This window comes from Strongylocentrotus purpuratus, unplaced genomic scaffold (genome assembly GCF_000002235.5).
Source record: "Strongylocentrotus purpuratus isolate Spur 01 unplaced genomic scaffold, Spur_5.0 spur5_scaffold_9, whole genome shotgun sequence".
Taxonomy (NCBI): domain Eukaryota; kingdom Metazoa; phylum Echinodermata; class Echinoidea; order Camarodonta; family Strongylocentrotidae; genus Strongylocentrotus; species Strongylocentrotus purpuratus.
Genome location: NW_022145615.1, coordinates 14098111 through 14124634, shown reverse-complemented (window position 1 = coordinate 14124634; position 26524 = coordinate 14098111). Strand labels below are relative to the sequence as shown.

At 36.2% G+C, this 26524-nt stretch overlaps 1 protein-coding gene across 3 annotated transcripts in view; it reads left to right on the top strand.

Moving 5' to 3' along the window:
• LOC100891041 (ADAMTS-like protein 5) overlaps nucleotides 1-23042 on the top strand; it is a 30259-nt gene extending 7217 nt beyond the window's left edge. For all 3 annotated transcript variants that reach the window (XM_003726340.3, XM_011678898.2, XM_003726341.3), the window contains exons 2-13: nucleotides 9104-9215; nucleotides 11067-11242; nucleotides 13531-13606; nucleotides 14601-14706; nucleotides 17308-17435; nucleotides 17738-17861; nucleotides 18245-18331; nucleotides 19160-19323; nucleotides 19915-20080; nucleotides 20842-20979; nucleotides 21414-21476; nucleotides 21659-23042. In XM_003726340.3, coding sequence (XP_003726388.2) covers nucleotides 9108-9215; nucleotides 11067-11242; nucleotides 13531-13606; nucleotides 14601-14706; nucleotides 17308-17435; nucleotides 17738-17861; nucleotides 18245-18331; nucleotides 19160-19323; nucleotides 19915-20080; nucleotides 20842-20979; nucleotides 21414-21476; nucleotides 21659-21978 — 1656 coding nt within the window. In that variant the 5' untranslated portion in view covers nucleotides 9104-9107 and the 3' untranslated portion in view covers nucleotides 21979-23042. The remainder of the gene's footprint in view (nucleotides 1-9103; nucleotides 9216-11066; nucleotides 11243-13530; nucleotides 13607-14600; nucleotides 14707-17307; nucleotides 17436-17737; nucleotides 17862-18244; nucleotides 18332-19159; nucleotides 19324-19914; nucleotides 20081-20841; nucleotides 20980-21413; nucleotides 21477-21658) is intronic.
• The last annotated feature ends 3482 nt before the right edge of the window (nucleotides 23043-26524 follow it).

Here is a 26524-nt window from a genome sequence, read left to right as displayed (position 1 = left end):
TAACGATTGTAAGTACAGTATTATTTTTTAATATATAGAGTAACTGTTTATGTGTCATGTACAGTTGTGGGTCGAGGAGATTTCTACGTAATGGTTCAATCCTAAATTCGTTCTCAAACTGAATCGTGAGAAAAATGAAATACATCTTACAATCACGAGCCTCATTGTGAAACGCAACTTCCTATACATATAATAACTATACATTATTACGTTTTATAGAAACCTTGGGTTATGTGGGACGGGATATCGGAGTAAGGATAAATTCCATACCCCAGAAATCATACCTTGGAAGTAGGCTAAATGTTAGACAAAGCTCGCCTGCCCTTCTACAACCCTGAGGATGAATTATGTTCTATTTGAAAGACTCTATGCAGCTGTTAAAGAACATGGACAATTCAAGAATTCATTGAGGTCTAATTCATCTTAAAACTTATTTTCATGTTTATAAATGTTGAAGAACATGGACACCGAATAAGACATTTTGGGTTTAATTCATCTTACAAGTTTTTTTCAACGTGTCAAATTGTCAATTTAGAAACCAGCATGGCTTTGTTTCGGAGTCTGGCAAAGGACATTTTTTAAACGACATCATGAATTGTCCAAATGAAGGTTTACATCACAAATCACGTGACTCCATCTTCACCACATACCCGTGTAATGATGGTGATTGATGCCTTTTTGATAGTCATGGAAATTAGGAGTGAGTAAATGATTTTGAAGACACATTGAATTAACGCTAATTTATATGTCGGATATTTCTAGTTTCGTGAGTAATAAGTCGATGAAATTAGATTGAGAACGTGCGAAATGTGTCGCTTCTGCGAGACTTTACTGGCTGTAGCTATTTCCTCTTGTGGTCTTCGAGCTGAAAACATCTCAATCGCAATCTCAGTCTTAAGAAGATATAGCTGTTTAGAACCAAATGAAATACAGTACATGTATAAATTCAGATAATAGATTTATACGAGTTATAAATATTTGTTTTACATAAAGCATCTAAATACAAAGGATCTGTATAATTATGAGGATCAAGATAATCCGTGTCAGGGTTCATTAGGTTGTCATTGCTGGCGTATATCTGATTTATAAAGACATATCCATTTTGAAATTCTTTGAGAATTTGTCAAATTAACAATTTGATAATGTGATGAATAATTTGAAAAGCAAGATAACTAAATGAATGAGCATCACATATGTGCAGATATTGCAGTGATTCGATATGCATCTTGTTGTATTCTTGGATGTTTGTGTACGAGACAATCTGATATTCGAAGATGTTCCACAGCTTTTGGCACCAAAAGGAAGACTTATGACAACAGAGATATTTAAGTACAGGGATCAACAACATTTAAAAACAGATAATCCGTGTCAGGGTTCGTTATTGTCAGGTTGTCATTGATGTAGCTTCTCTTGTTTCATGAAGATATATAAATTTCTTTCTATAGTTTGTTAAAAAAAAACAATTGTCAATGATCAACGGACTAAAACGCAAAGTAATTTCTTTGAATAAGCATCACGCACGTACGAGCAGCGATTGCAATGTTTCGAAATGCATCTTCTTTTCGACTATACAGGTATATAACTTTCAAAAGACATCTCGTTTGCGACAACAAAAACATTTTTCTGCTTCAAAGGTCAAGGAAGGGCACGCCACATTAAGATTTTACAGATCATAAACATATACAGATCTTACTTCAAAAATAGTATTTCTATTGTCATCCTCTTATACAGCGGAACCTGTTCGTGTTGATAGGATCATAAACAGATTATTTCCTTCGTTTCTACTAATCTATCAGTATCTACTTGATTTATGAAGCATAGAAAAGACTGACATAATGGTTTCCAATTTGTTAACTCACAGAGTCACTTACATTTGCGACGGCTCAATCAAAGGACGCCATAAAACGTGTCCTTAAATTCAATTATATCACACAAACATTTGATGCAACAGAACGAGCTTTGAAATGATTTATGGTGTGACATAAAACGCAAACAACATTTGAAATCTGTTTCGCGTAAAAATGAAAAATTGATTAGTCCCTTCAAGGTAGCTTCAAGCGTTTTGCAAGCCTATACATATGTCTACCAATCAAAACGAAACAAATATACTTGGATAGAATAAGGTATTATTATTTTTATTATCATTTTCTATTTTTGTTGTCATTCATTGGATAGTACTCCGTATCGAGGACTTGGGTCCCTACATAAACAAATGAATTGGGAAATGTATTTCAGGAACAGAGTGACTGTCATTTATTGTGTTGTAAGGAATAATCTTTGCAATAATTTCTTCTTCTTCTTCTTTTTCTCCTTCTCCTTCTTCTTCTGCTTTCCATTCTCTTTCTTTTTCTTTTTCTTGTTCACCTTCTTCTTCATCTTCTTCTTCTTCTTCTTCTTCTTCTTCTTCTTCTTCTTCTTCTTCTTCTTCTTCTTCTTCTTCTTCTTATCCTCCTCCTCCTCCTCCCTCTTCTCTTTCATGTTTTCTTTCACTCCCTCCAGCCATTCCCATCATTTTTTTTAAACCATAGATGCTAGCCTGTCAGTGAGTGGATAGTAAGCAGCTTTATATAGTCATAAGAGCTTTCCCAATGCACCCACGATACATGCCCGCTGGTGACGACCCTGGTAACGCCGTTTTGAGTTAATCTCACTGTGTGGCATGCTGAACAGCTTACACTGAGGCGCCAAATATAAAACATTTGAAGGTCAATAATCTGTCACTTTTCATGATTAATGTAAGCACGAGATGATTCCCTTTATAATGTATGTCACTCTCTGGTCTGTACGTCATTTTCGTTTTTTTTTTCCGCCGGTCGTAATTTGGATATACAACCAAGTATCTGCATTTATCCCCTCGTCTAATGTCCTTATTTTGGAAGACGCAAAGTTAATTAGAAGAAAATATAAACTGCACAAACATTGTATAATGATTATCTTATCAAGTAAACATGCCGCGTCTCGCCATCATCAATGGTTCATCATTTGGTCCATGTTTGTCCAGCCGGCGCCACTCTTGTTACTCGGTTCTGTTCTATCAAGACATACAAACATTTACATCCATGTAAGAGTGATATTCAAGACACGTTTAAATACCGGTTAGTTCTACTTTTTCGTTACAATCCACAATTTATTTCATTCGTGATTAGAAGCCCATTTCAAACACGTTATTTTTTACTTTTATTTGTTAAAATAAAAAGAAGACGGGCCCCCTCCCCTGGTGCTCAAGGGGGGGGGGGTACGATTGTTAAATTTTCGGGGGCAAAAAAAAATTAAATTTAGTGCTCACCAGCCCCCCCCCCCCCCCCCCCCCCTGCTTCTTTTTTTTCACCGGCTGGCTATTTCGCCGCTAGATATTTTCTCACGAATTGGGCCCCTTTTTGGCCCCCTCCCCTGCCGCCGGCTAGATCCGCCCTGGCCTAATTAGGGGTGTGTAGTTCTCTAATCCTTCCAGACACTAAGGTCAGGATGATATCACATTTGTACGACTTATGTTCGTTAAGAATGGAATGGCCTCATCCCTAACACGGATGAGAAAAGACGTATGTTGAGATAAGTGCTTAGTTCCATGATCCCGCTCTCACTATAGAAACGGTTGTGGATGTGAAATTAGTAACAGCTATATTTAATCTGGTTAATCCATGTCATTGTGAGCATGGTGAAGGATTATGTTTGGAGTAAAGAAACGGAAGTCTACGATGAATGAGCACTGTTCATGGACATGAAACCTTTCAAGTAACACAAAATGTGTAAAAAGCAAACATCGAATTGGAGTGACAAGAATTATCATAGAAGAAGTGACAACTATTGTCTCCTCTATTTAAAAAAAAAATGCAAGGACAATTCATAGGCCGTATCTAGAGAGATAACTTTATCGGAATACTTGATGATCTATTACTGTATCATTCAGAACGTGAAAGCATATCTACCAGGGATTAGTAAGCCCTTACAGTTACGTTGCCATCATTATTTTTCATCAATGTTGTCAATTGTGATTTTTTTTCCCCCTCAACATTTTGGCCCTTTTACGAGTTTTGTGATTTTCACCGTTCAAGTTCCTTACAATGCCTTTTATTAAAAGCGGGACAATGATTTTGCCTATTACCAAACGCAACAATTAATTGGACTTCGTTTGTTAATTACTTCTGTGATCAGTCAGTTCAAACATACACAAAAAACAACTTGTCAATTGATTTTTTAATTGATTGAGACCAAGCATGAAATAGAATAATTACACGCAAGAGCAGTTTGGTGGTAAAATGTCCTTCCTCTTTTCTTTACTTAAAATAACAATAACAGTTATAGTTTCTCTAAGACGGGACATAACGATAGACCGCCAGTCCACGAGACCACCAAAGTCAGTCTTGTGTGTCCCAAGTCTCGAAATCATAAGGTAATTTTTCAGAAGAAGGTCTGCGATACTATATTCTGTCGGTTTTGTGGCCGTTACTATAGTGGGTTGTCGGTATCGTGAGCTCTAGGTCTCGAGGGCTGTAATCTTTAAGAATGTAACAATACAAAAGAGAAAGAAAGCGACAATACATTTTGTCAGAACCCCCCCCCCCCCCACAGCTTTTCGCGAAAGAGAAACAAATATTTATAATTGTTGGGGCTGTAGTTTAGCGTTAGTTCCCCCGGGATGGTCGTAAAGTGGTGTACTTGCATTTGTATTTAAACGCGCCAAAAATGATCCTATTTGCACGAAGAGAGGTTTCAAGGTCAGGACAACGTCATTAACGGAAGTATACACCAGCAACTGTGGTATGTTTTTTCATATCGTGAAAATGAAATGAAGAGCAAGAGAAAACTTGAAAAGCAAGTACGAGACGTTTTAATAGTTAAAAGTGAAATATACCGTTAAATTCTTCTATTATGTAATTGCAGATATTTGGTTCTGAAAATCGTTTCTATTGAACTACATTTACTCGACAAATATTTAAAATAAGCTATTGCTGTTAACATTCTTTCGTTTGAAAGCCCAGGAGAGTTAACAAAAATCGAATGATTGATACGGTAGTTAGTCTGTCTCAAATATGTCATCTTCATGTAAAGGAGTGGATCGAAAATACGTTTTGTTGAAAATGTTTGAGATCCGATTATTGTAGATTTGTCGTAATTATACATGTGAGTATACAAACATGTTGTTCACAGACTTTTATCTTTCGATTCTTTGGAAGTGGCGACACTAATCAAATATGCGAGGAAATGAGAAGAGATGGGTACATACTCATCGTCTTCTTATTTACCTAGGACAACGAGTTGTCATTGCAAGAAGAAGAAAAACAGTGGTTTAAGACACACAAACCTCCTCGTTCGTCTGTCTGTATGAATACGTGTCTGTCTGTCTTTCTTCCTGGAGTGTCTATATATGTCACTGACTCCAATTTGCTATCTTAAGTCGAAAAATGTTAATCTCCTTGTCGCTACTATATCCTATACATTTTTTAATGAAACATTCCAATCTTCATTGCATTACTAATACCAAAAAGAACCCTTTTTAACGCTAATCTACATACTGGTGAGTACAGCCCTTTCATTATTGGCATTCAATCCGTTAATAGAACCAAACAATAAGAATTGTGTTTTTATGAGAGCAAGTAATCCAAAATGAGGCAAAATGTGGCAAATTGAACGTTATTGATGTTTTTTGGAGGAACCATACAAAAGTTTACTTTTTTATAGGCGATTTCGATATTGATAATTTTAGAGTGATGTTAATCCAATTTGTTAATCCAATTAGCCGGCCTTCAGTATTTCATTTGATGTCCCTCTTGTTCTCTTGATTATACTTTATTTTCCCCCTCTTACTTCTTTCTATTTAATCTTACTTCCTTTGATTTTCTTTTCCTTCGCAACCCCTCTTTTTATTCCTCTTTTATTCTTTATCTTCTTTTTCTTCCCCCTTTTCTTTTGTATCCTTTGTCATTTTCTTTTCCTTTCTCGCTGTTCTCAGCCGTCTTGCACTTATCTTTTGCAACTTTTCGTCTCTTTACCTTTCTTAAGTTTCACTTAAAGACAAGACCGGATCGGTTTTGTGCTTATTCTTTTTTGTTTTACTCTGTACATAATTTTGCAGCTAAAGCTTATCGCTTTTATTGTTGTTCAATGCAGCTTGACAAATATTTGTTGTTATAATGTGTTTCTTCCACTTCCAGCCTATGGTGAATTAATGTGGGTGGTGTAATGTGATTGCCAGTCTCACAGGAATAACAATGTTGAATGTGTTGATGATGCAGGGTACTTAAAGAGTCACATTTTTTGTGCTTATGCACGTGTATGTTTACAGACTTTTATCTTTTGATTCTATTTGAAGTAGGGAAGAGGCGACACTTGTCAAATAAGAGACCATACGTGGAGAGGAACATGTTGGCCAATAGTGGAATAAAGGAACGTAATTGATCTCTTGGGTTTCTTTGAATTGAAGAGAAAGAGAGAGAAAGAGAGAGAGAGAGAGAGATTACTTGCCAGTTTGATTTGATATATGGAACAAAGTAAACAACATATAATACCCACAAAATAATTGACTTTAATAACAACCAAAACAATTAGACATAACAAGACAATACAATACAATAAAACCATTTATATAGTGCTCTTACAAACTAACTGTAGTTTCACAGCGCTTTACCAATCCCCCCCCCAAATAATATATTGTTGATCATGGTTGCATTGTAGCAACCCATGGCCCCTTACCACAAAGAGTTGATAGCAATTGATTTTTGCGATTGATTGCACATAGTGATCAATGCAATCAATCGCTAAAATAAATTGTACGATCAATTGCTAAGTTTTTTTTACGGGGCACTGGCGTGGCGACGATATATAAAGCTATTTTTTAAAGGGGTGGACGGCCAATTATATTATTGTCAGGCTGCATCTGCTAGGTGCTACGTTGGAGGGAGGAATGCCTTGAAATGTTGGCTAAAAATGGACTGTAATACGGCACCAGGGGTCTCTCGGTCTGTGTGGTGTTAGCGCTACACAATAAATCAATGTTGGTGTCAACCTTTTTTTTTAATACGAAGATAATGAATTGATTTTATTTGATTTAATTTATTTATTTCTGTTTGATTTTTCTTTTTCTTTTTGCAGTTTTACAAATATATAACAAACAAAACATTGCAAATTTTAGGCATGACAAAAGAATATATGTAGAATAAAGTAAGGCTGGCTGTAACTAATCGAAAACATCAAACAGGAGGCTTGACAAAGTAAGCACAGTTTGATAGAATGACTACCCTCGAATTGATGTTTTGTTTGAGTAATTGATGCGTCGAATAAGTTTTATTGGAAAGGAATTGAAGTACTCCCATGAGATATACATGCACCGCTATTTCGTTTCCTATTTGTGTATGTTTACAAGAAGTTATTTTGTCCTTGGTGACGTAGAGTAGAATAACTACAAAATCTTATACGACCTACCGCATTTACAGACAACTTGCAAAGAAGTCAGTAGTAACATTTCCCATTCATCTACAGATAAGCCGATAATGACACAGTCTGGGTTGCGATGATTTGTTTTGACATATTATATCATGATATCACAGAGTGTTATCTCTGAATGCCCCTTCAGAGGTACCCTCTTATAATTATGGTTTATAGCCTTTTACTACCAGTACGTCTACTACCCGATTGGTCTATTCCTATATGATCTACGACCAGTCCGTCTACTACATGGTCTAGAATCGTTTTGTCTACATATCATTTGGTCTAATGACAATTAGGATAATTCCATTTGGTCCAATCTCCGATAAGTCTGCTAGCCATTTGGTGTGTTGCTCAATTAGTCTAATTTCCGATCGGTCTAATTCCCAGTTTGTCTAATGCCCTCTTTGTCTACTACCCATGATTTAATAATCATTCAATCATATATAAATAAAAATAATCATCAAACTGATTATTAGACCTAAAAGATGGTAGACGAAACGGGAATTAGACAAACTGGAAATTAGAATAACTGGGTATTACAGTAAATGAACAATATACAAAATGGGAGTTAGTCTAATTGGAGATTGGATCATATGGAAATTAGACCAAATGGCCGTATTAGATGGTCTATAGACCAAATAATAAGTAGACGAAATGATTATTAGACCATGTGGATAGCATACGGGCTGGGTGTAGACCATATGGGAATAGACCAATTGGGTAGTAGACGAACTGGTTGTATACCAAAAGGCAGTTTTCCAGGGGCAGTTTTATATGACCCTTCTTCGAGAAAAGTAAACTCCGCGGTAGTTTGATATCTATGATTTAGTAAATTAATTTTTATGTACAAATGATAGCTGTAGATATTATCTTTTGCTTCTGCTTCATACAATAATTTCTGATTACTAGTATGTAGATAAGTTTGTTTATTAACGTAATTCCACGTACTTGTTTTGCTTCTTCTCACAAGATGAGGTACAGTATATGTTTATCTTTCTTGTAACCAGAAACACCAACACTTATAACTCAAAGAACGTGTGCTACATTACATTAGAAAACAAAAGGCCATCGTCACTTTTCGAGAGAGAGAAAAAAAGGTTTTAAATCACCTTCAGTTATGAATATGCTAATTGTTAAGACTACCGTGTAACTGTTGATGTATTGCTATAATTAAACACATGTGAAAAAATTATTTGCGAAATAACTCTTTGTTGTATTTTTTTTCTTTCTTTGAATGTATCTTTACAACTTAAAGGGATGGGTACCTTTGACTCAAATTCTGAAACAAAATCCTGGATGTAGCTCATGCTGCAATGATAATTATAAACCTTTAGGTCAGTCAGGAACCCCATGACTTTTACAAGCCGATCGCCTGTCTGATTATCAAGATTTTATGATTGGAAATCGAAATCAATTTTTCCATTTTCCTTACGGTTTTATAACACTACAGTCTATTGGAGAAAATGAGTATGGTAAAACCGGTCAAATTTTTAATTTCTTGAGGTACTTCACGATCATTTTGAAGCGCAATTTTGTTTAGGGCTTCAATATTTCACCATATCACATACACTAATAACACGTAGGGCCATGAATCTCAGATCTAACATTGTTAAACGATGCCTTTAAACACAACAACTAACAGACTAAGGCATTTTGTTTTCCTATCTCAATCCTACAGAGACATGATGGTAGGGATCTATTACTCAAGAGCCTGTTTCATTCCTGCTGTTATTTGTCTTCTCTGGCTGTGTGCTGTTAAGAGTGAAGAAGGTATAGGCCTACAACATGATGTAAGTATGAGTACTATGTGCACTTCACATAGTCACATACGCTACATTATTTTGTATGTGCAATTAGGGAAAATTTGTTTCGTAATGATGATGATAATGATGATGACGATTGTCTTATCTGACTGTTAATAAATCATGTGTATGTTTGTAATTTTGTTAGCAACTAGAGGACCGTCGCGACGGTTTTAAATCTTCGACTAGGGACTTGGTAATGACTAGCGCATGGACTAGCGTATAGAACCAGGAACCTTCCGGTTACGAAGCCACTGCTCTACTACTGAGATATCGCCCCTCCTGGTGGAATATTTTGACCATTGAAATATTTACTGGAAATTTACTGGAATTTATATTTATGTTAATAATGTTATTTACGCTAACCAGGGAGATGACAGCAATCTCCCTGTGCTAACCTAAAGTGATTCTTCACACATTTTCTTACTGTCCGCTCCCTCGAGATAATGGGAGCGAAGACAGGTGAAAACTAGAGTTCAGGAAAGTATTAATCCTTTAATTTTGATCCAAATGTGTATTTTAAAGACAAATTTATGGGCATCATCCCTTCCAATTTTAGTATTAAAGGCAAACGATCTTACATACAAGGCCTGTCCTTTATTCAGTGGGTGATTTTATTGCTTTTTAGGGTAATTGGGCTTCTGAAAGCAACACTGAGTCTGAATAACCCATCTCATTCAGAAGTCATAGAACACGCCCTTTATACTGGACATAACATTGGAGGGAATTTGAAACACACCAGTGGTCAAGAAAGGTGAATGTATCCAACTGGATTAAAATGATTAATCCTAATTCACTGAATAGGGATTTAGCTATTCACCGTGATAATCACCTATCTTCTCTACCGTGTGAGTCAAAAAAAGTTTACACCTAGAAAATTGCTAATTATTTTATAAATCGAAAAATAAAGTGTTTTATCCCAAATCATTTAGTACCATTTTGTGTGGTATGTGTTCACGCTTGGATGAACAGGAGGCTTTGTTTGCGAGAGTGCAAAAATTGACTTGCGCTAAAGTTGCTTATGTGATGTTTGAATAAAACACTTAGGATTTGGGTAATAATTCGATCTTTGCAGATCCAAATAACATCCCTAATAAATTTAATCATGTCACACATATCAAATATCGAATTTCAAATATCAAACAACATGTGTGCGCGTGTGTGTGACTTTGCTTCTGCAAAAAGCATAGCAATGCGTTTCATTCGATACATTCAATCCATTCTCTCACTCACTACATACTGTAGGCATCACTCTGCCGCAAGTCGATTTTTGCACTCTCGCAAAAAATGCCTCCTGTTTATCCAAGCGTGAACACATTCCACACAAAAATGATACCAAATGATTTGGGATGAAACACTTTTTCATAAGATGTATAATTATTTACTGTTCATAGATGATTTTTTAAAATAATAAGCAATTTTCTAGGTGTAAACTTTGTTTTGACTCACACGGTACAGTTATGAATTCGAAGCATCCGACAGCAAGAGACTGCGTGTAGTACCATTTGGTTTGAAAACGTCTGCAGGAGTGAATGATTGGTAGAAGCCTATTAAAACAACAACAAGTAATACTACTACTATATGTACTACTACATTTACTACTACTACTACTACTACTACTACTACTACTACTACTACTACTACTACTACTAATAATAATAATAATATAGTACTACTTTTAGCAAGGGTTTCATATATATCCATCCACCCGTAGTCCTAGCCTATTCTTTGGTATCAAAATGAAGAGATAATAAACTTCTGCAATTTGAGCAAACTCCGATTAAAATGAATGAGTATTAAAATTATATAAATTGAATGTTAAACCTCTAAATCACCTAGGTGTCTAACGAAGAGAAGGTCGACCTGAGAAGCGCATCGAGATCGTTGACTGACTGGCGACATCGAGTACGACGGGCATCGTTGACCAGTGTCTGGTCATCATGGAGTGGCTGGTCAGCGTGTTCGAGGACGTGTGGGGGAGGGGCACAGTTTCGGACTAGACATTGTATGAGTAGGTAGGTGGCCCCATACTCGAACACTGTTTCAACGTTTAGTAGAGAGGTCAAGCGTCATTATCAGTTTTCTGTCATGAATCTAACAATATAAAAACAGCCAATGGGCATGAATTCATTCACATATACATCTCAATGGACGTCTTACAAAGTAAATACATATGTGAAAACAATAACATAAATTTCATAATAAAGCAAAAACGAACAAACTACAAAGAATGTAATATGTGTATAATATATTACGAATCAACGAAAGAATTAGGAATATTTTTTAGTTGGGTAACACCTGAATATGCATATACTATTCTTGTTCTTCCACTTACGTATCTCCTTTCTTCTTTAACATTATTTCTTCCTTTCCCCCGGGCCTTTTTCATCTGTATCGGGTAACTACTCTTATAAATGCATTTAGATTAATGGAAAATGAATGATAAATTTGAATTACTGACTAAGAACGCTGAATTTGTGAGACATTGTAGAGCAAGCGCCATGAGCGCCCACCAGAGGCGGATATCGGCGCTATACTAGAAGCCACCTCTATCAAAACCACCATCAACATCACCACCACCCAGGGGCGTATGCAGGATTTTTTCAAGGGGGGGGGGGGGTTTAAGATCTGGCCCAAAATATTTTTGCTCCCGAAAATTTGAAAATCGCGCCGGCCGAAAAGTCGCTCAGTGGGGGGGGGGGGGGGGGGAAGCGGACACTTTTTTGGGGGGGGGTCTCGAAAATTTGACATTTTTTTCGTTGGGGGGGGGGGGTAAGGTCACTTTACGTTAGCCGTGGGTATATATATTTTTTTTTTTAATTAAAAAAAAAAAAAAAAAAAAAAAAGGGTTTTTTTTTTTATAGTTTTTTAAGGGGGGTTTACACACATAAAAATACCAAAGGGGGGGGGGGGGTTGAACCCCCAAACCCCCCCCCCTGCGTATGCCCCTGCCACCACCATCATCATCATCATCATAATCATCATTATCATCATCATCATTTTGTTTCTTTTTTAAGTTGCCTCCCTACTATCATTTCCATGTTCATGCTTTATTTTATTGTATTCATATTATTCTCCATCTCCATTCTTCTCCATGCTTCTCCATCTTACGCTCTCTCTGTCGAAAACCTACCACAATATTTCAGGCATTCAGACAATTCTACCGCTTTCAGTTGATATAATTCAATACGTTCATTCCATAATTGCTCCCATTCCTGAAGTTTAATAGATCGACGGCAGGTGTATCCGCGTATTGAAAGTGAAATTATTTTACCTTGGGAGCACATTAAATTCCCGTTGAAACATATCCCCTAATGATCGCTCAAAACGGGAATCTATATGTAATGCACCTACAATTATTATGTGCTATCAATCACAGCGAAAGCAAAACTAGAAGTATTGCTTTGTCGGGTATCAAAAGTAAATGACAACACAGGATTAACATTGATTTAGTACTGAAGATTTTAAACCAAATTCAGGGAATGTTTTTTGGTTTCTCGATTTCTTTGCGCGCACATGAATTGAATACCGTGATCACTTCTTCACTTTCAGCCTTTCCCCTTTCCAGACACACCTTCACATACCACTGCAAACGACAATCACATGTAAGATATCAAGCCAATACATCAACAGGATTCGAAAGTGGAGGTTTATTTAAGGAAATCTTTCGCAAAAATCAGGAAGACTTTATTCGCATGCATAGTCTCTCAAGTGATTACATTTTTCTTGTTACCCCCTTGAGAGAGAGAGAGAGAGAGAGAGAGAGAGAGAGAGAGAGAGAGAAAGAGAGAGAGAGAGAGAGAGAGAGAGAAGAGAGAGAGAGAGAGAGAGAGAGAGAGAGAGAGAGAGAGGGGGGGGGGGGCGTAACCACGTGTATCCGCAAGATCCTGAGAAGATTACATGGTTAGCCCCTTTCATTCTTCTCCTAGAAGTTTACCCTGTGAAACATTCTGTGATCGATGAAACTGTACACCGAAATAATCTGAATCATTTTCATCGCCAATCTGTCCTAAAAGAATGAGTCAACTGCTACACTGGTATTTCGTACAACAACTTTCCCCGACAAATGATGTAAAACATCCCCACCCCCAAACAAACAAAAAACATCAACAAGAACAACAACAAACGAACAATGAAAAATGTTAGGTTTATTAAAGGGATGTCACAGTTACATTATCTTTAATAATGTCATTGAAAATACTTTATTTCCAGACAGGTTTAATGTTGTAGTGAGAATGTAATATTGAACTTCTGATGTTTTAAAATACATTTGTGTTTGTTTGTTTGTTTGGTCCATGATCAGGCTTCCGATGAGGTACATGACGAGAGCCATTACCTGCCCGGGGGACAGGAGACAGTATCAAACATGTAACACTGAGGTATACTAAACTACTTAAAAGTCTCTCTTATTTCATTTATTATTATTTTGTAGCCTATATATATCTGCTAGACTTTAATGAAGTCAAGAAACAAAACACTCCAAACAACTTGAATGTAATGTTATACTCAGATTAATAATCTATATGTAACACATTTAACGATGTAAACCTGGGCCCCCCGTCTTAAGAAGGGTTGCGATTGATCCGAATTTATCGTAGATCCTTCAGCTCATCGCATGCTTGCAAACTCCTATCTATTTAGCTCAGGGTTGCGACTGATACCAAGTTATGATCAAATTTTATTCAATCGCATATGTTTCTAACACAGGGCTCTGGCGCGATACTCGTCCAGCTGATTATAAAAAGGTATTTTTAGAAAAATACATATTGAGTAAATCAGAAAACAAGATTCCTTTAATGATTCAGCATAAAGATACAATCACAGTTCATTGACAATAAAACGCTCTTATACGGCCGTCTTGCGGGCAGAGGGTGGAGCCCTTTAATTTGCTCTTGATATATTCACTATGAACATGACGGACAAAGAAAGAGGACAAAATAAACAGTTCCTCAGGTAGACAAAGGAACATCCTTTCACTGCTAAAATGTACAAATGAGTAGAACAGGTGAATATGCATGCTACACCTGTTCTACACGTTTATATAATAGCAGTGAAGGGATGTTCCTTTGTCTACCTGAGGAACTGTATAATTATTTGTCCTCTTTCTTTGTTCGTCATATTCATAGTGATTGTTAACCCATTGACTACTGCGAAATATTAATTAATTAATTAATTATTTATTTATTCATGTCCTCTTTAAAAAGTAGGGTGGGTCATTCTTTTAAAAAACACTGCTTTGCAATGACACCCTGCTGCAACATACGAAATACATGAGAAAAAGAAAACGATGTTTAACTTCACAAATAATAAGTGCTATGATATTCTAACAAGTGACAAATGATATCCTCTATCCTTCGTATCTGGTATTCATAGGAATGTCCCGATCATCATCTGGACTACCGATCTGCTCAATGTGCTGTCTTCAACCAGCGTGATGTCCAGGGGAATATAATCAGAGAATGGCTTCCAGTATACAACTGTAAGTATTCACATTCATTTTGAAAGATTGTTGGTATATCCTATTAAAGGCACGTGCATGGACAAAAAACTATGAATTCCTATTGCATTCAAAGTTGAAAGTTTGCGATCCAAAGTATACTAAATTCTGCAGACCTTCCCACCCCCACACCCCTGCCTTGTATGCCTGGTATGACGGCGTGACTGTTACACCATGCAGGTATCCAAATATCATTGTGTAGAGCAAGACTTTGATTTATTAATACATGGTTTGTTTTCTAAGGAAGGAAGTAGCAGAACGTTTAAAGTGTCGTTCTTAATTATGTTAAGCCCCCCCCCCCCTTTGTAAAAGCTTGAATGAAAACAATATCAACTGAGAAGTTTACACCTCCATTTATTATACCCAAGTCATCTTGAAGATTTCCGGTTTTGAAACATTTCAGTTCCCCCAATTCCCCTCTTGAAGTAAGTCAAAAGGCACGGTAAAAGCACATAATCACGTACTCAGAATAAGTTTATTTCGTATTACAATTTTCAAGTGTTATCTGATTTCAAAGGAAAATTCAATTTCAATTGTTCAAATGATCAATGTGTAAAAAATGTCACGATGCAGAATAGCAGCAGTCAAACTAATAGTGCAGAATGCAGGTGCATGCAAACTGCCTCTGAAAACTGACCTCCATTTTAGGAATTGATTTTGACAGAATTTTTTTTTTAGGACTTACCTTTCCTTTTTTCTTGCTTTGATATTTCGTTTTCCATGCAATCAGTGATGAAATTCAAAAGGCCGGTTATGTTTCAAAAACCATTTAATGGCCTTGATTTCATGTCACTGTGCCTGGAGAAAATTAGAATCATAGTAACATGCGCCAAATTGAAAAGGGAAAGGAATTTTTCATGTTTGTAAGTAGGTTAATCCATTTTGTGTTTAATACTCATGAGCATTAAATTTCATTCAGGAGTTGTGTACCATAGTAATCCATCAAAAATATAACCAGTCAGGTCAAACGAGTACGCGATCTTTCAAAAATAAATAGTTGCACCTACTTTACAGGGACAGCGAGGGGGGATGGGGGGGGGGGGGGGGGGGTTCGTGCCTCTTATTCGGGGTTACATAACAAATGCCCCTTTTGCGAGAAAAGTACCTAAATAAGAAAATACCCCATCCGCGGAGATGAGATAAGATTTCCCATCGTCCCTATTGTTGTACCGTGATTTAATACAAAAGGGGTATTCCTCTTCGTCACAAAAAATGTCCTTTCTTTGATAGGTATATTCTTTTTCGGTTTCCATACCGTATCGTAGTGACGATCACCAACCAATGAGACCTAATTAATCAACCCTAAAATATTCACTTTATGCTCCTGAATGTTCCTCCCCAAAAATAAAAACAAATCAAATCAAAACCACCCCACTTTGAACAACGCTCCGCAGCCCCTCTTTAAAAACTATGCAGCACGTCGAATTGTATACACAATAGTTGTGATCAATATTTAAGAAAATGATTTGCTATTTAGGTCAGCATGATTCTACTCCCGTTTCTCACATCTATTCATCTGTCTGTCTTGTTTTGTTTTTGTCTGTGTTTCAGTCCTGTTGCTCGTAGTATATTCCTGTTTCTCTTGTCTATATAGCCATTATTTAGTAGTCAGTAGATTTTATTGTACTTATTTATGTTTATATTTTCTCAATTGTTAAGTTAGTTTAGTTTGTAAGCATTTAAATGTAACGCCATATTCTGTTCACTTGTTATATTCATGTCATATTTGTGATGTGTGTTATGAAAGAAAAATACATAAAACTTGAAACTTGAAACTTGAAACACTTGAGGTGGGAAGTAAGATTTTGACGTCCTTGGTTATTGTGCCGTTAAGGTTTCCTGAGTACTCCTGGGCCATGATTGTTAAGAAAGTGAGAAACAATTCCATTTATGGCAAATAAAAACTGTATTGAGTACAGGTGAGATTTCAGGATCTGTACCATGATTTTAAAAGATAAGGTTGGCCTGATGACGCAAACCGAGTTCTCCATGGACTCTATCGACAATCGTCTTTGCCTTGCAGGAAAACCCCATTCAATACTAATTATATTTCACTTAATAAAGGACCTACTTAAAGAGCTTTCACATTATCACCTGAATTATATCAAGTATAACCGGTTTCGTAGTGATGTCGAAGTTTAGTGGATTAAACACTTGATTAGAGATGCGAGCCCCGGCGCGGCACTAATGACCTTTTGACAAATACAATTAATGAAATACCGGTAGGAAGGTATTAATTGAACTGAACGCCGAAATCGGTAGCCTATATAGCCTGTAAAACTTGAACACTTTGAGCAGCTTGCCTAGTGGATTTGAGCGCTATAAAAAAAAAATCAGCAATACTTTTATTAATTATTCTTAATCATAGTTTTCTTTCAATAGGAAGAGGCGTAACTAACGTTTCAATATAGCTAGCCCCGTTAGCTAACCATTCTTTAGCTCTCGTGGGCACACAGTGACATCTCAGTCTGTCTTATTTACGGCTGACAGGTTTAATTACTACAACATAAAGTCCAACTGTGTAACGGTGTTTGGTCTTAATAATGATCCCATAAATATTTATTTTTCTTAATCCCGTTACAGCTCAAGAGGAATGTGAGTTAGTATGCCATACATCTGATGGAGCTTACATGTATACATTCGGCAGAGTACTGGATGGAACGCGTTGTCGATTTGAGGATCGGGACATGTGTATCAGTGGAAAATGTGTTGTAAGTTTATAATAATACAGAATTATAAGTAAAAAGCAAACCAAGCAGTGATAGAAAAGTCCATTCGTTCCAAAATATTGTTATCATCTGCTATTCAGAGTATAAAAGAAGATTCGGTTGCACTGGTGGGGGGGGGGGGGGGGGGGGGGGGGGGGGGGTGGGTACACCATCCGTTTTTCAATCAACAAATAACCTTGATTAATATGTTTTTCTAACATTTGATCAATTTAAACCTTTGCAGTTCAGTCATAATGCTTTCGGATATCTCTCTTCTGAATCTTATCTTTCTGTTTTTGACATAGAAAGTTGGATGTGACGGTGTGCTACACTCCAATCTGACTAAGGATTCTTGTGGTGTATGTGGAGGACTCAACGATACATGTGGATACGTGAGAAACGTATACACTGATGAATATCCAGTCAAAGGTAGGTTACATGAGACCTTAATGCTCTCACAATAAAACGAAAAAAAGAACAAGAATATAACTTGTGTTATACGTACACTCTGCCTTTAAAGCTATGGACAGCTTTATTATAATTTAAGTTAAATCTATGAAATTTACTAGCCTATTGTGGGGGCAAACATTCATCATTCAAAGAATAATTTTGTTCATGCCCAATTATTTCGTTCTACAAAAGGTATAATCTCACTGATAAAACGATGCTAACGCTACAAACTGCCCGTATTAGTAGTCTAGTGTCTGTATTATCTTTTATGTTTTGTGTTCAACAATGTGGCTTTCAACGAAATTATGATAACAGCCGTGTAAAATGATGAGCCATATTTTTCATTTCATTTATTAACCTAGGCTACTACAGATATAGCAAGATTGGTTCGATACCAGCTGGAGCTACTAACATCAGGATCAACGATAAGAGTGGACTCAATTACATAGGTTAGTATCATGATAATGAGCATGATCACAAGAATTACTTCGCCCGGCCCCCTCCCCGTATCCGTGATGAATGCTCACAATTTACACCTTATTGCTATGACGACACGAACATGCAAGGGCAGGTCGATATTATTTGGTCATTGTGTGTCTCACAAGTCATGTTACCAAGTATGTGAAGCTAAGCAAATCAGAGTGAGTTCTCAAAGCACTTAACAAAAGTAACATACATATATAGAGAGCAGACAATCAGGATAAAAGAATTTCAACTAAATGTGTAATTGCATATCATATCATTCTCTTCACATCTGGTCTTTCACTTATTACAATGATCATGGATGCTAACAAAATTGATGTGATCGGTATAGCGTATGGAACAAAATTGCTTGGATTTTTCCGTGACACAATTCATTTGTTAAAAATTGGATAGAATTGGATAAGGAGAGATAAATGATACGCATTACTCAATGATGGTACATCATCATGGCTATCAATTGTGTTCCAAAATATAATATGGCATGGCAATGCATGAAAAAGGAGGGTGGTTGCTGACGTTATAGGAAGAGAGAGGGCCGTTAACTTACAAAAACAAACACTAACAAACTAAAAACAAAGCAAAACAAAACAAAAATCACAAAAACAAACACCCCTAAAAACAGATATATAAAACTTTCGTTTGACTAAAAACATTTGCAAATTATTTTGGTGAAAGTAAACCTAATACTTGATTGTGAATGCCATGCATTCCTACAAAAGAAGTATATTCCGAAAATTCCTCATTACTTCTTATTCTGATAAAACTCTTGAAACACACTTTCTTCTCTTTCACAGCTTTAAAGGACGAGTCGAATAATTTTATATTGAATGGCGATTGGACTATCAGCTGGCCTGGAAGCTACGAAGCGGCTGGTACATCTATATTATATGATAGAAAGAACGATGGATTGGAAAATGTGATTGCGGATGGTCCTCTAAACAGTTCACTAAACCTCATGGTACGTACCCACTTGTTCACCTTACATCATAATAACATATTTAACATTATCGTTATCATTGCCCTTGCCTTTTTAAATTTGTACATTACACTAGCAATTCATTTGTTCTCTCAATTTCGGTCCGAAAAAGGTTGTCTCATGTTTTGTTTTGAAGGATTAGGTCACTATGCATTAAATTAGGATTATTTACATGCATTTTAAGTTTTAACACCATACACACTTTGATACTTTGATACATTTTAAGTATATTATTTGTTATATTTTCTACAGTTATTGCCCTGTTATATCATGTATTTGTTGGATATTTCGGCAATACAAAGGGAAAATATCAAAGTTATGTTGCTAAATGTATACCAATGGCTAAATCTGCTGTCTTGTTTATGTACAATAAGTTTTACATTATCTATTTATCTTACAATTCTTCACATACAAATAAAAAAGTAGTTTTATGCATTTCTGTATGATATCAAAGTAACATAGGTTCCTCACAATCAATGGCAAACATCATTTGGTAGCTATTCGTATTCCATTATGATAGTTTGATCACGTATTATTTTCTTTGAATGCTTCATTTTGGTTCGCCCTTTACAGATCATATTTCGAGAGCGTAACCCCGGCGTGGAGTACGAATATTGGCTTCCACCGAAGACTAATGACAATGAAATACACAGCATCAACTATAACAATGAGATACAGATGCTTCCATTCATACCAGAGCTATCTGCAACACCAGAAAAGAAGAAATTTGGAACAATGGGTATGTTTACCTTTAATGATCTTTGAGATTAAAAACAAGAAGCAGTTGGGGGGGGGGGGGGCTCATGCCACTCACAATTATTTTGGGGTCTCCAAACATTTTCCCCTGAATTTAAGAGAGGCCCTAGTAGAATTTGAATACGCGGAAGCTTTGACGTTTTATTAAATTATTAGAGAAAGAAGACGATTCGTATCTAAATTCAGTTTCTTTTGACGTTTTATAAAATTATTAGAGAAAGAAGACGATTCGTTTTACCATTCTCAACTCTAAATCCTTGTCTGAATTCAGTTTCCCCACTCCCGCGCAAAGCACCGAAGCTTTGACGTTTCATGAATTATTAGAGAAAGAAGACGATTCGTTTTACCTTTCTCGACTCTTAATCCTTTTTCTTCCTACGTCCTCTGCCTTTCTTCTTTTTCCTCTCCTTTTTTTTTGCCGGCGTTTTTTTTGGGGGTGACCGCCCCCACCCCCTCTCTGGCTACGCGCCTGAACTAATTAACCCCTGTGCATGCACCACCGACACACTGTCCCTTCTAAACAGGGTAGGGAACGATTGTATTAAAAAGGTATAGCAATCGCTTTATATATTTGTCCGGGGATGATCGTTCATAATAGAGTATTATTTTATTCTGAGGGTATTTTTTTCCAATTATGCATGGAATCTGATGCAAGAAAGAGAAAATATATGGGCCTTCTACAATCCGAACTATTACAGACCCATCCTTCTCATAATATTTTGATTGTTTATAAAATATGAACAGAGTCGACGAATAAAAAGCAAGTGCCTCAACCAGAAGAAACTCCGCCATCTTCACCAGCACGTGATGAGAAAAGACCAGCATTAAAGAGTTCTGATAAACAGACTAAAGGAAAGAACAAGAACAACAAATCAAGAAAAGGTGAGAACTCATATCAGCATAGAATGGAGCATGTATAGGCGACAAATAGGATATGTAATGTATATGAAAGGAATAATGGTAGATACTTTCCACTGATAAAAATCCATGTTTTTATAGAAAATAAAATAAAACACAAAAAAGCATACAAACAAATAAATAAAGAGAAAACGATCCTTTAGATGTATTTTGGTTGAAACTTTCCTGGTAATTTTTAACGATTACTGTCACCATAATTATTACTGAACAAACATCCACAGAAAAGTCTACTTATCTCTTGCAGGCAAACAAGATGGTTAAGGATGACACTGTCGAAACAATTTCTTATAAACACCATTTTTTGATAATATTTATTTGTTATTTGTTCTTCTTTTTTGTAATGTATTGCTCTTCTCCTCATAATGTTTTTATTTCTTCTCTGTCATTTGCACTTTCAGAAAAGTGCGGTAAATGCAAACGGGTGAAAGGCCGCGCAGAGCACTATTGCGGAGGGTCATATGGTGAGCATCTGTTCAGGTTTTATTCTGCATGTTACTATTTATTTAGCATTAAAAAAGAAGTTCGTTAATAAACAGTCGTGATTGTTAAATCATTTTGACACGTTATTCCTGTTTATCAGCTATTATTCATCATCATCATCATAAACCATTAAAACACAAATTATTTCCCATCTAATTTCCAGCAATCTTATTCGAGGTGGTCGGCCAGACAGCGATCAACGGTGAAACGCGGTACGACGTCGCCATCGAGGAGAGCTTCAAGAACAACATGCAACTGAACCGTCGCGAGTATCTATGGGTCACCAACTCATGTCCCTGCCCTAAGCTTCGAACAGGCAGTCGATACATCTCAACAGGTGATCGAGTCACAAGCCTCGAGTCAGGCGAGAGTAGACTTACGTTAGAGCGGGAAAACTTGGTCGTAAAGTACAAACCAGGATTAAGAGAATCTTGGAATCGTCTACAGAGGAAAGAAGAGTCAATTTGCTCTAAATTCCTCTGAAAATGGAAAGAAACTGTATAACATGCTGCTAGGATATGATGCAAATTGATTTGTTTACTTCTTGTTGATGTGCTCAATATCATCATAATACTTGAGAAACCACCCTGATTTGATGTGCCTCTTCCATGGTGAAAATGGTTATTTTATTTTATCTTCTGGATTAGATCTGTATTTCTAGAATTGCTTTTCATTATTTATCGATCAATCGTTGTACAGAACAAAAAATAAACATATGGTAAATATGTAATTACTGCAACAAGCCATCTATCAATAGTACTCTGAAATATGCAGGAAATGCAAAGTTTCATAACTCCAAAGGTTTTCTGCTATATTGGAAATTAATGCAAAAATCATAGAGGGCTATTTCTCATTCTGAAAAGTGTTCACTGATTTTCATTTGATTGTACATATACAAATGAAGAATGGTTCTATTTGCTGAAGATAGTAATTTCTCTTATTGTTCTTCGAACATTACATATTTTGTCGAGCTAAGATTTCAGTTTCCATAAAAAACAAGTTCATCTTGCTTCTGGTGAGCTATCATTCTTTCCTCAAAAGGGCAATTATTATTATTATTATTATTATTATTATATCATCACATAAAATATCTACTGATATATCAGAGGGAACTATGAGTCAATTATCGTATCATGAGATTTTCATTTTTGGATGAAATAAATGAAAAAGCAAAACATGCATGGGACATAATGTAGGGCATTGCCCAAAATCTCATTTCTGAAATAATCAAATTGTTCATATGACAATCATTACAAAACCACAAATAAAGGCTCGGAAAGGAAAGATGAGTTTTTTTCAAATTTAATATCAATAAATTGTTTGTAGAAATCATCATCTTCTGTAGATAAATAAAGTATGACTCAATAGAAAATTTCCCACATTGATCAAGCAATTTATTGTTTCCCCACTCAAATCAGTGATTATAATAGAGTACCTTTATATACAATTCATCTTCAAAAGCATTCAAAATCATTTCAAATATTGGATTTGTAACTTCTTGTTTGATACGTAAATTCATCCAAACCGACAAGAATCAAAAGGAAAAATTGCCCCTTTAAAAAGAAGAATATGAACAGTTATATCAGCATAACTAGTACAAAACATTCTAGTGCTGTAGCCCGGAAGGCTTACCGGGTTCCAACCCGCCGGGTTGAGCATTTCGGGCCGGACCAGTTCCGGGCCGAACTGCAGCAAGAATTGGATCAACTCGGTAACAAAACCCGGCAGTAAAAAAGAGTTTTTAAATAGCTCATTGTTTGTTATCTACTTATCTTTCATCACGATAAAACCTTCAAAAGTAACTGTAAACAAACAGCATGATGGCTCGATCTTTTACATCTGTTGACCTGTCTTTGCAATAGACACTGGGTCACACTGCACACATAGATTTTGTGTTGTGTGTTCAAGTGTGTATATGTATCTCACTGGCCCTGCCTGCAATTGATATGACTGATCAGCTTACTGTACTGACCAATCAGAAAGTTTCCCCCAAAGGGGCGGAGAGTGAAACCAGCATAAATTAAAGTTCAGTGATTGCTGGCACAGAACAGACGATTCATAAATTATGAAGTTTGTTGACCTAGCTGATAGACAGTGAGTGGCAAATCTACATAATGTGTATGAGAGTGTGTATGTGAAAATTTGTTATGCTTGAGGTGGAGGCTGAGCTGAGATGAAGTCGACAGAGAGTTAAGTTAAATTAAAGAGTAATTCCATCACCCAAATACTTCCTGACAAACGGATTTAATTAGCAAACAATCATTTAGCTAATTTGTTGTCTCAAGATAATTATTGGGGTCCATCCTCTCTCTTATTCCCCTGTCTCTAAATTGAACAATTTTTTTTTTAGCCCAGATTAGAAGAATAAAGGAAGAACAAAAATGATAAGTTTGTGAAATGTTGATAGTATTTAGAGATGAGAAGGAAAACGATGTTATCTTCATCATCATTCTTCCTTCCATCTCTACCTTTTTTCAATTCTATTTATTTATCTTCCGAATGTGTTTTAAACCTCCCCCCCCCCCCTCAAATCAATTTGATCTTCTTTCTTAAAAAAAAATAAAAGTACAGAATTATTTACGTAATGTAGTTTTTCTCATTTTTTCTTTTCTTTCTTAAGTTTCTTTCATTGTGTCTCTCGATCCCCCCCCCCCCAAAAAAAAAATTCATTCACATCTGATTTATCTCTTTCACTATCATGTCGCAGAAATTTAGAATACAAAAACACTCCCTGTCAAAGATTAATGCATGCCAGACAGCTTGGGCCCAACTGGGTGTAACATTACACCGCGGTTTCTTTGAACAGGGTTCAAAGGTTCAAAGGTTCAACATGCAGCCTTTGTCCAGCTAGCGTTATCGCGCACATTCCAAATATTATGCAAATATCAGTTAAGCATGTAGCATGTGCCTACATGTGATCATTGTCTTAATTGGCAGACAAACAGACCAATCATAGTAGAGCATCTTGTATGGGCACTCTGACAGGGAAATGAGCTATTTTTAGGATGCCTACATACATGTAGCTAGCCTTATGCTTCATCTTTTTAGGGAGTGGATTAAGGGTGATAATTTATGCAGATCGACCTGGGACTTATGTCTGGACTCACAGACAGCATGATAAACAAAATGAAGCGATGTGCCCTCTATTCAGGACAAGGTCGGTAGATCACACAAGATGTGTTTGTAGTAGCTTTCAAATAGAATCTAGTCAATATTATTTCAGTCCAACTCTCACCGGGTTACCGGACCTTTCCGGGTCCCGTTAAGAAATTTGGAAAATTGCCGGGTCGGGCCGGGTCCGGGTTTTGGGTTCCGAGCTACAGCACTAACACAGTGCCTCATGTAGATACCAACAAGAACAATACAATTACACAAGCTGTAAGGCAGAGTTGGGATATTAGTGCCTACATCGACTTTGATTTGTATATAAGAGTTGTACAGATTTCTATACTTGTTATTTTGTATGACATTCTTTTGTGAAGTGTACATATATGTTTTCAATAAAATAAAAGAGAATGGATTCACTGAAGATAACCGAGTACTATAATCTTTGATTTACAGTTGGTGATTTTAAATCTAATGCTACATGTACAACCAATTATACATTGTTAAATTATGCGGTCACACCTGTATATTAAGACTGCTCAAGAGACAAGAAAAGTGGTCTTTATACCTGGTAGGCAGTTTTTTTAGTACACATTTCAAAGAGAAACACTGTTCAAGGAAAACAGAAAATGTCTTTATAGACGGGTTGTCTTTCTATACAAGTGGTCGCTAACGCACGTTTCACTCTCTATCATGATTTCCAACGTTTGAGCCTGTCTCCAATAAAAAAGAGGTTTTCAGTGTTGTAAAGAAGATTGTAAAGAAGGCTTACTAGGTAAACTATCAAAAGCTTGTAGCTGGGATGGGTGTACCTGCACTTAAGAGCATGGAAACTAAAATACCTAGAGAAGCCTAAAGCTCCACAGCTCTTCCTATACAGTGGTGTGAAATTTAACAAAATTTGACCAAAAAATTACAAAATGGCACATGAAATGCTTATTAAGTACTGATTTAAGTACTCCAAATGGCAATTTGGATTGGTGTCTATACTAACTAGTATCGAACTCATACATATGTCTGCCCCACTTTATTCTTGCAGAAAATTAGTCAGCCTATTTGACATTTCAGTAAAGCTACTTGGCTAAAATATGTTAGAATTAATAAAAACAGTCGGATTGACCCTCTTCCCAAATGAACAATCATATCTAACTCAAATTTTAAGCATATTTGATATCAAGTTCATCATGTGAAATATTACATGAATATACAATATACATAATTCAGCATATTTTAACACATATTGAGTAGTGATGATGGAAAATTGCACAAAGATGTTATTTTTTTCAAAAATATAACTATTGGTATTAGAAACTTGAATGCCATGAACGTGGCTTAAATATATATATATATTCTTGCACACTTAGCACAATGTAGTTATATAGAACCTAAAACACAGAAGGCATGAGGAAAATGGATAAGCAGATAGAGAGAGAAAGAGAGATGAGCCAGAGAGAGTGAGTGAGAATGAGAGTGAGAGAGAGATAGAGAGAGACAGAGTGACTGAGTGAAAGGGAGAGATTTTGTGAGAGACAGACAGAGACAAGAAAAGAGAAAACAAGGTAGTAGGAAACTGACATCGACTGAGAGAGTGCGTAGCATTTACCCTCACAGTGCCCTTGAAAAAAAAGACTCTGTTACAATGCTTGAAAGAATTCAAAGTAAAGATGCCTTCTACATTTAAATTGTATAAGTGCAGTACATCAAACAAGAGATACACTTCCTTGTAATTAATTTCAGTACACAGTTGGCTAACTATATAGGGTAATATTATGTTTGTTGTTGTTGAGATAAACATTAATGCCCTTTTTTTCCTCAAAATCATTGTGGAATGATTTTAAGATTAGATTAAATTCTATCATGGAAGTTAATAACTTGAATTAGATTTGAGAGAAATACTTTATATCAAAATCAGCTTCATTCTCTA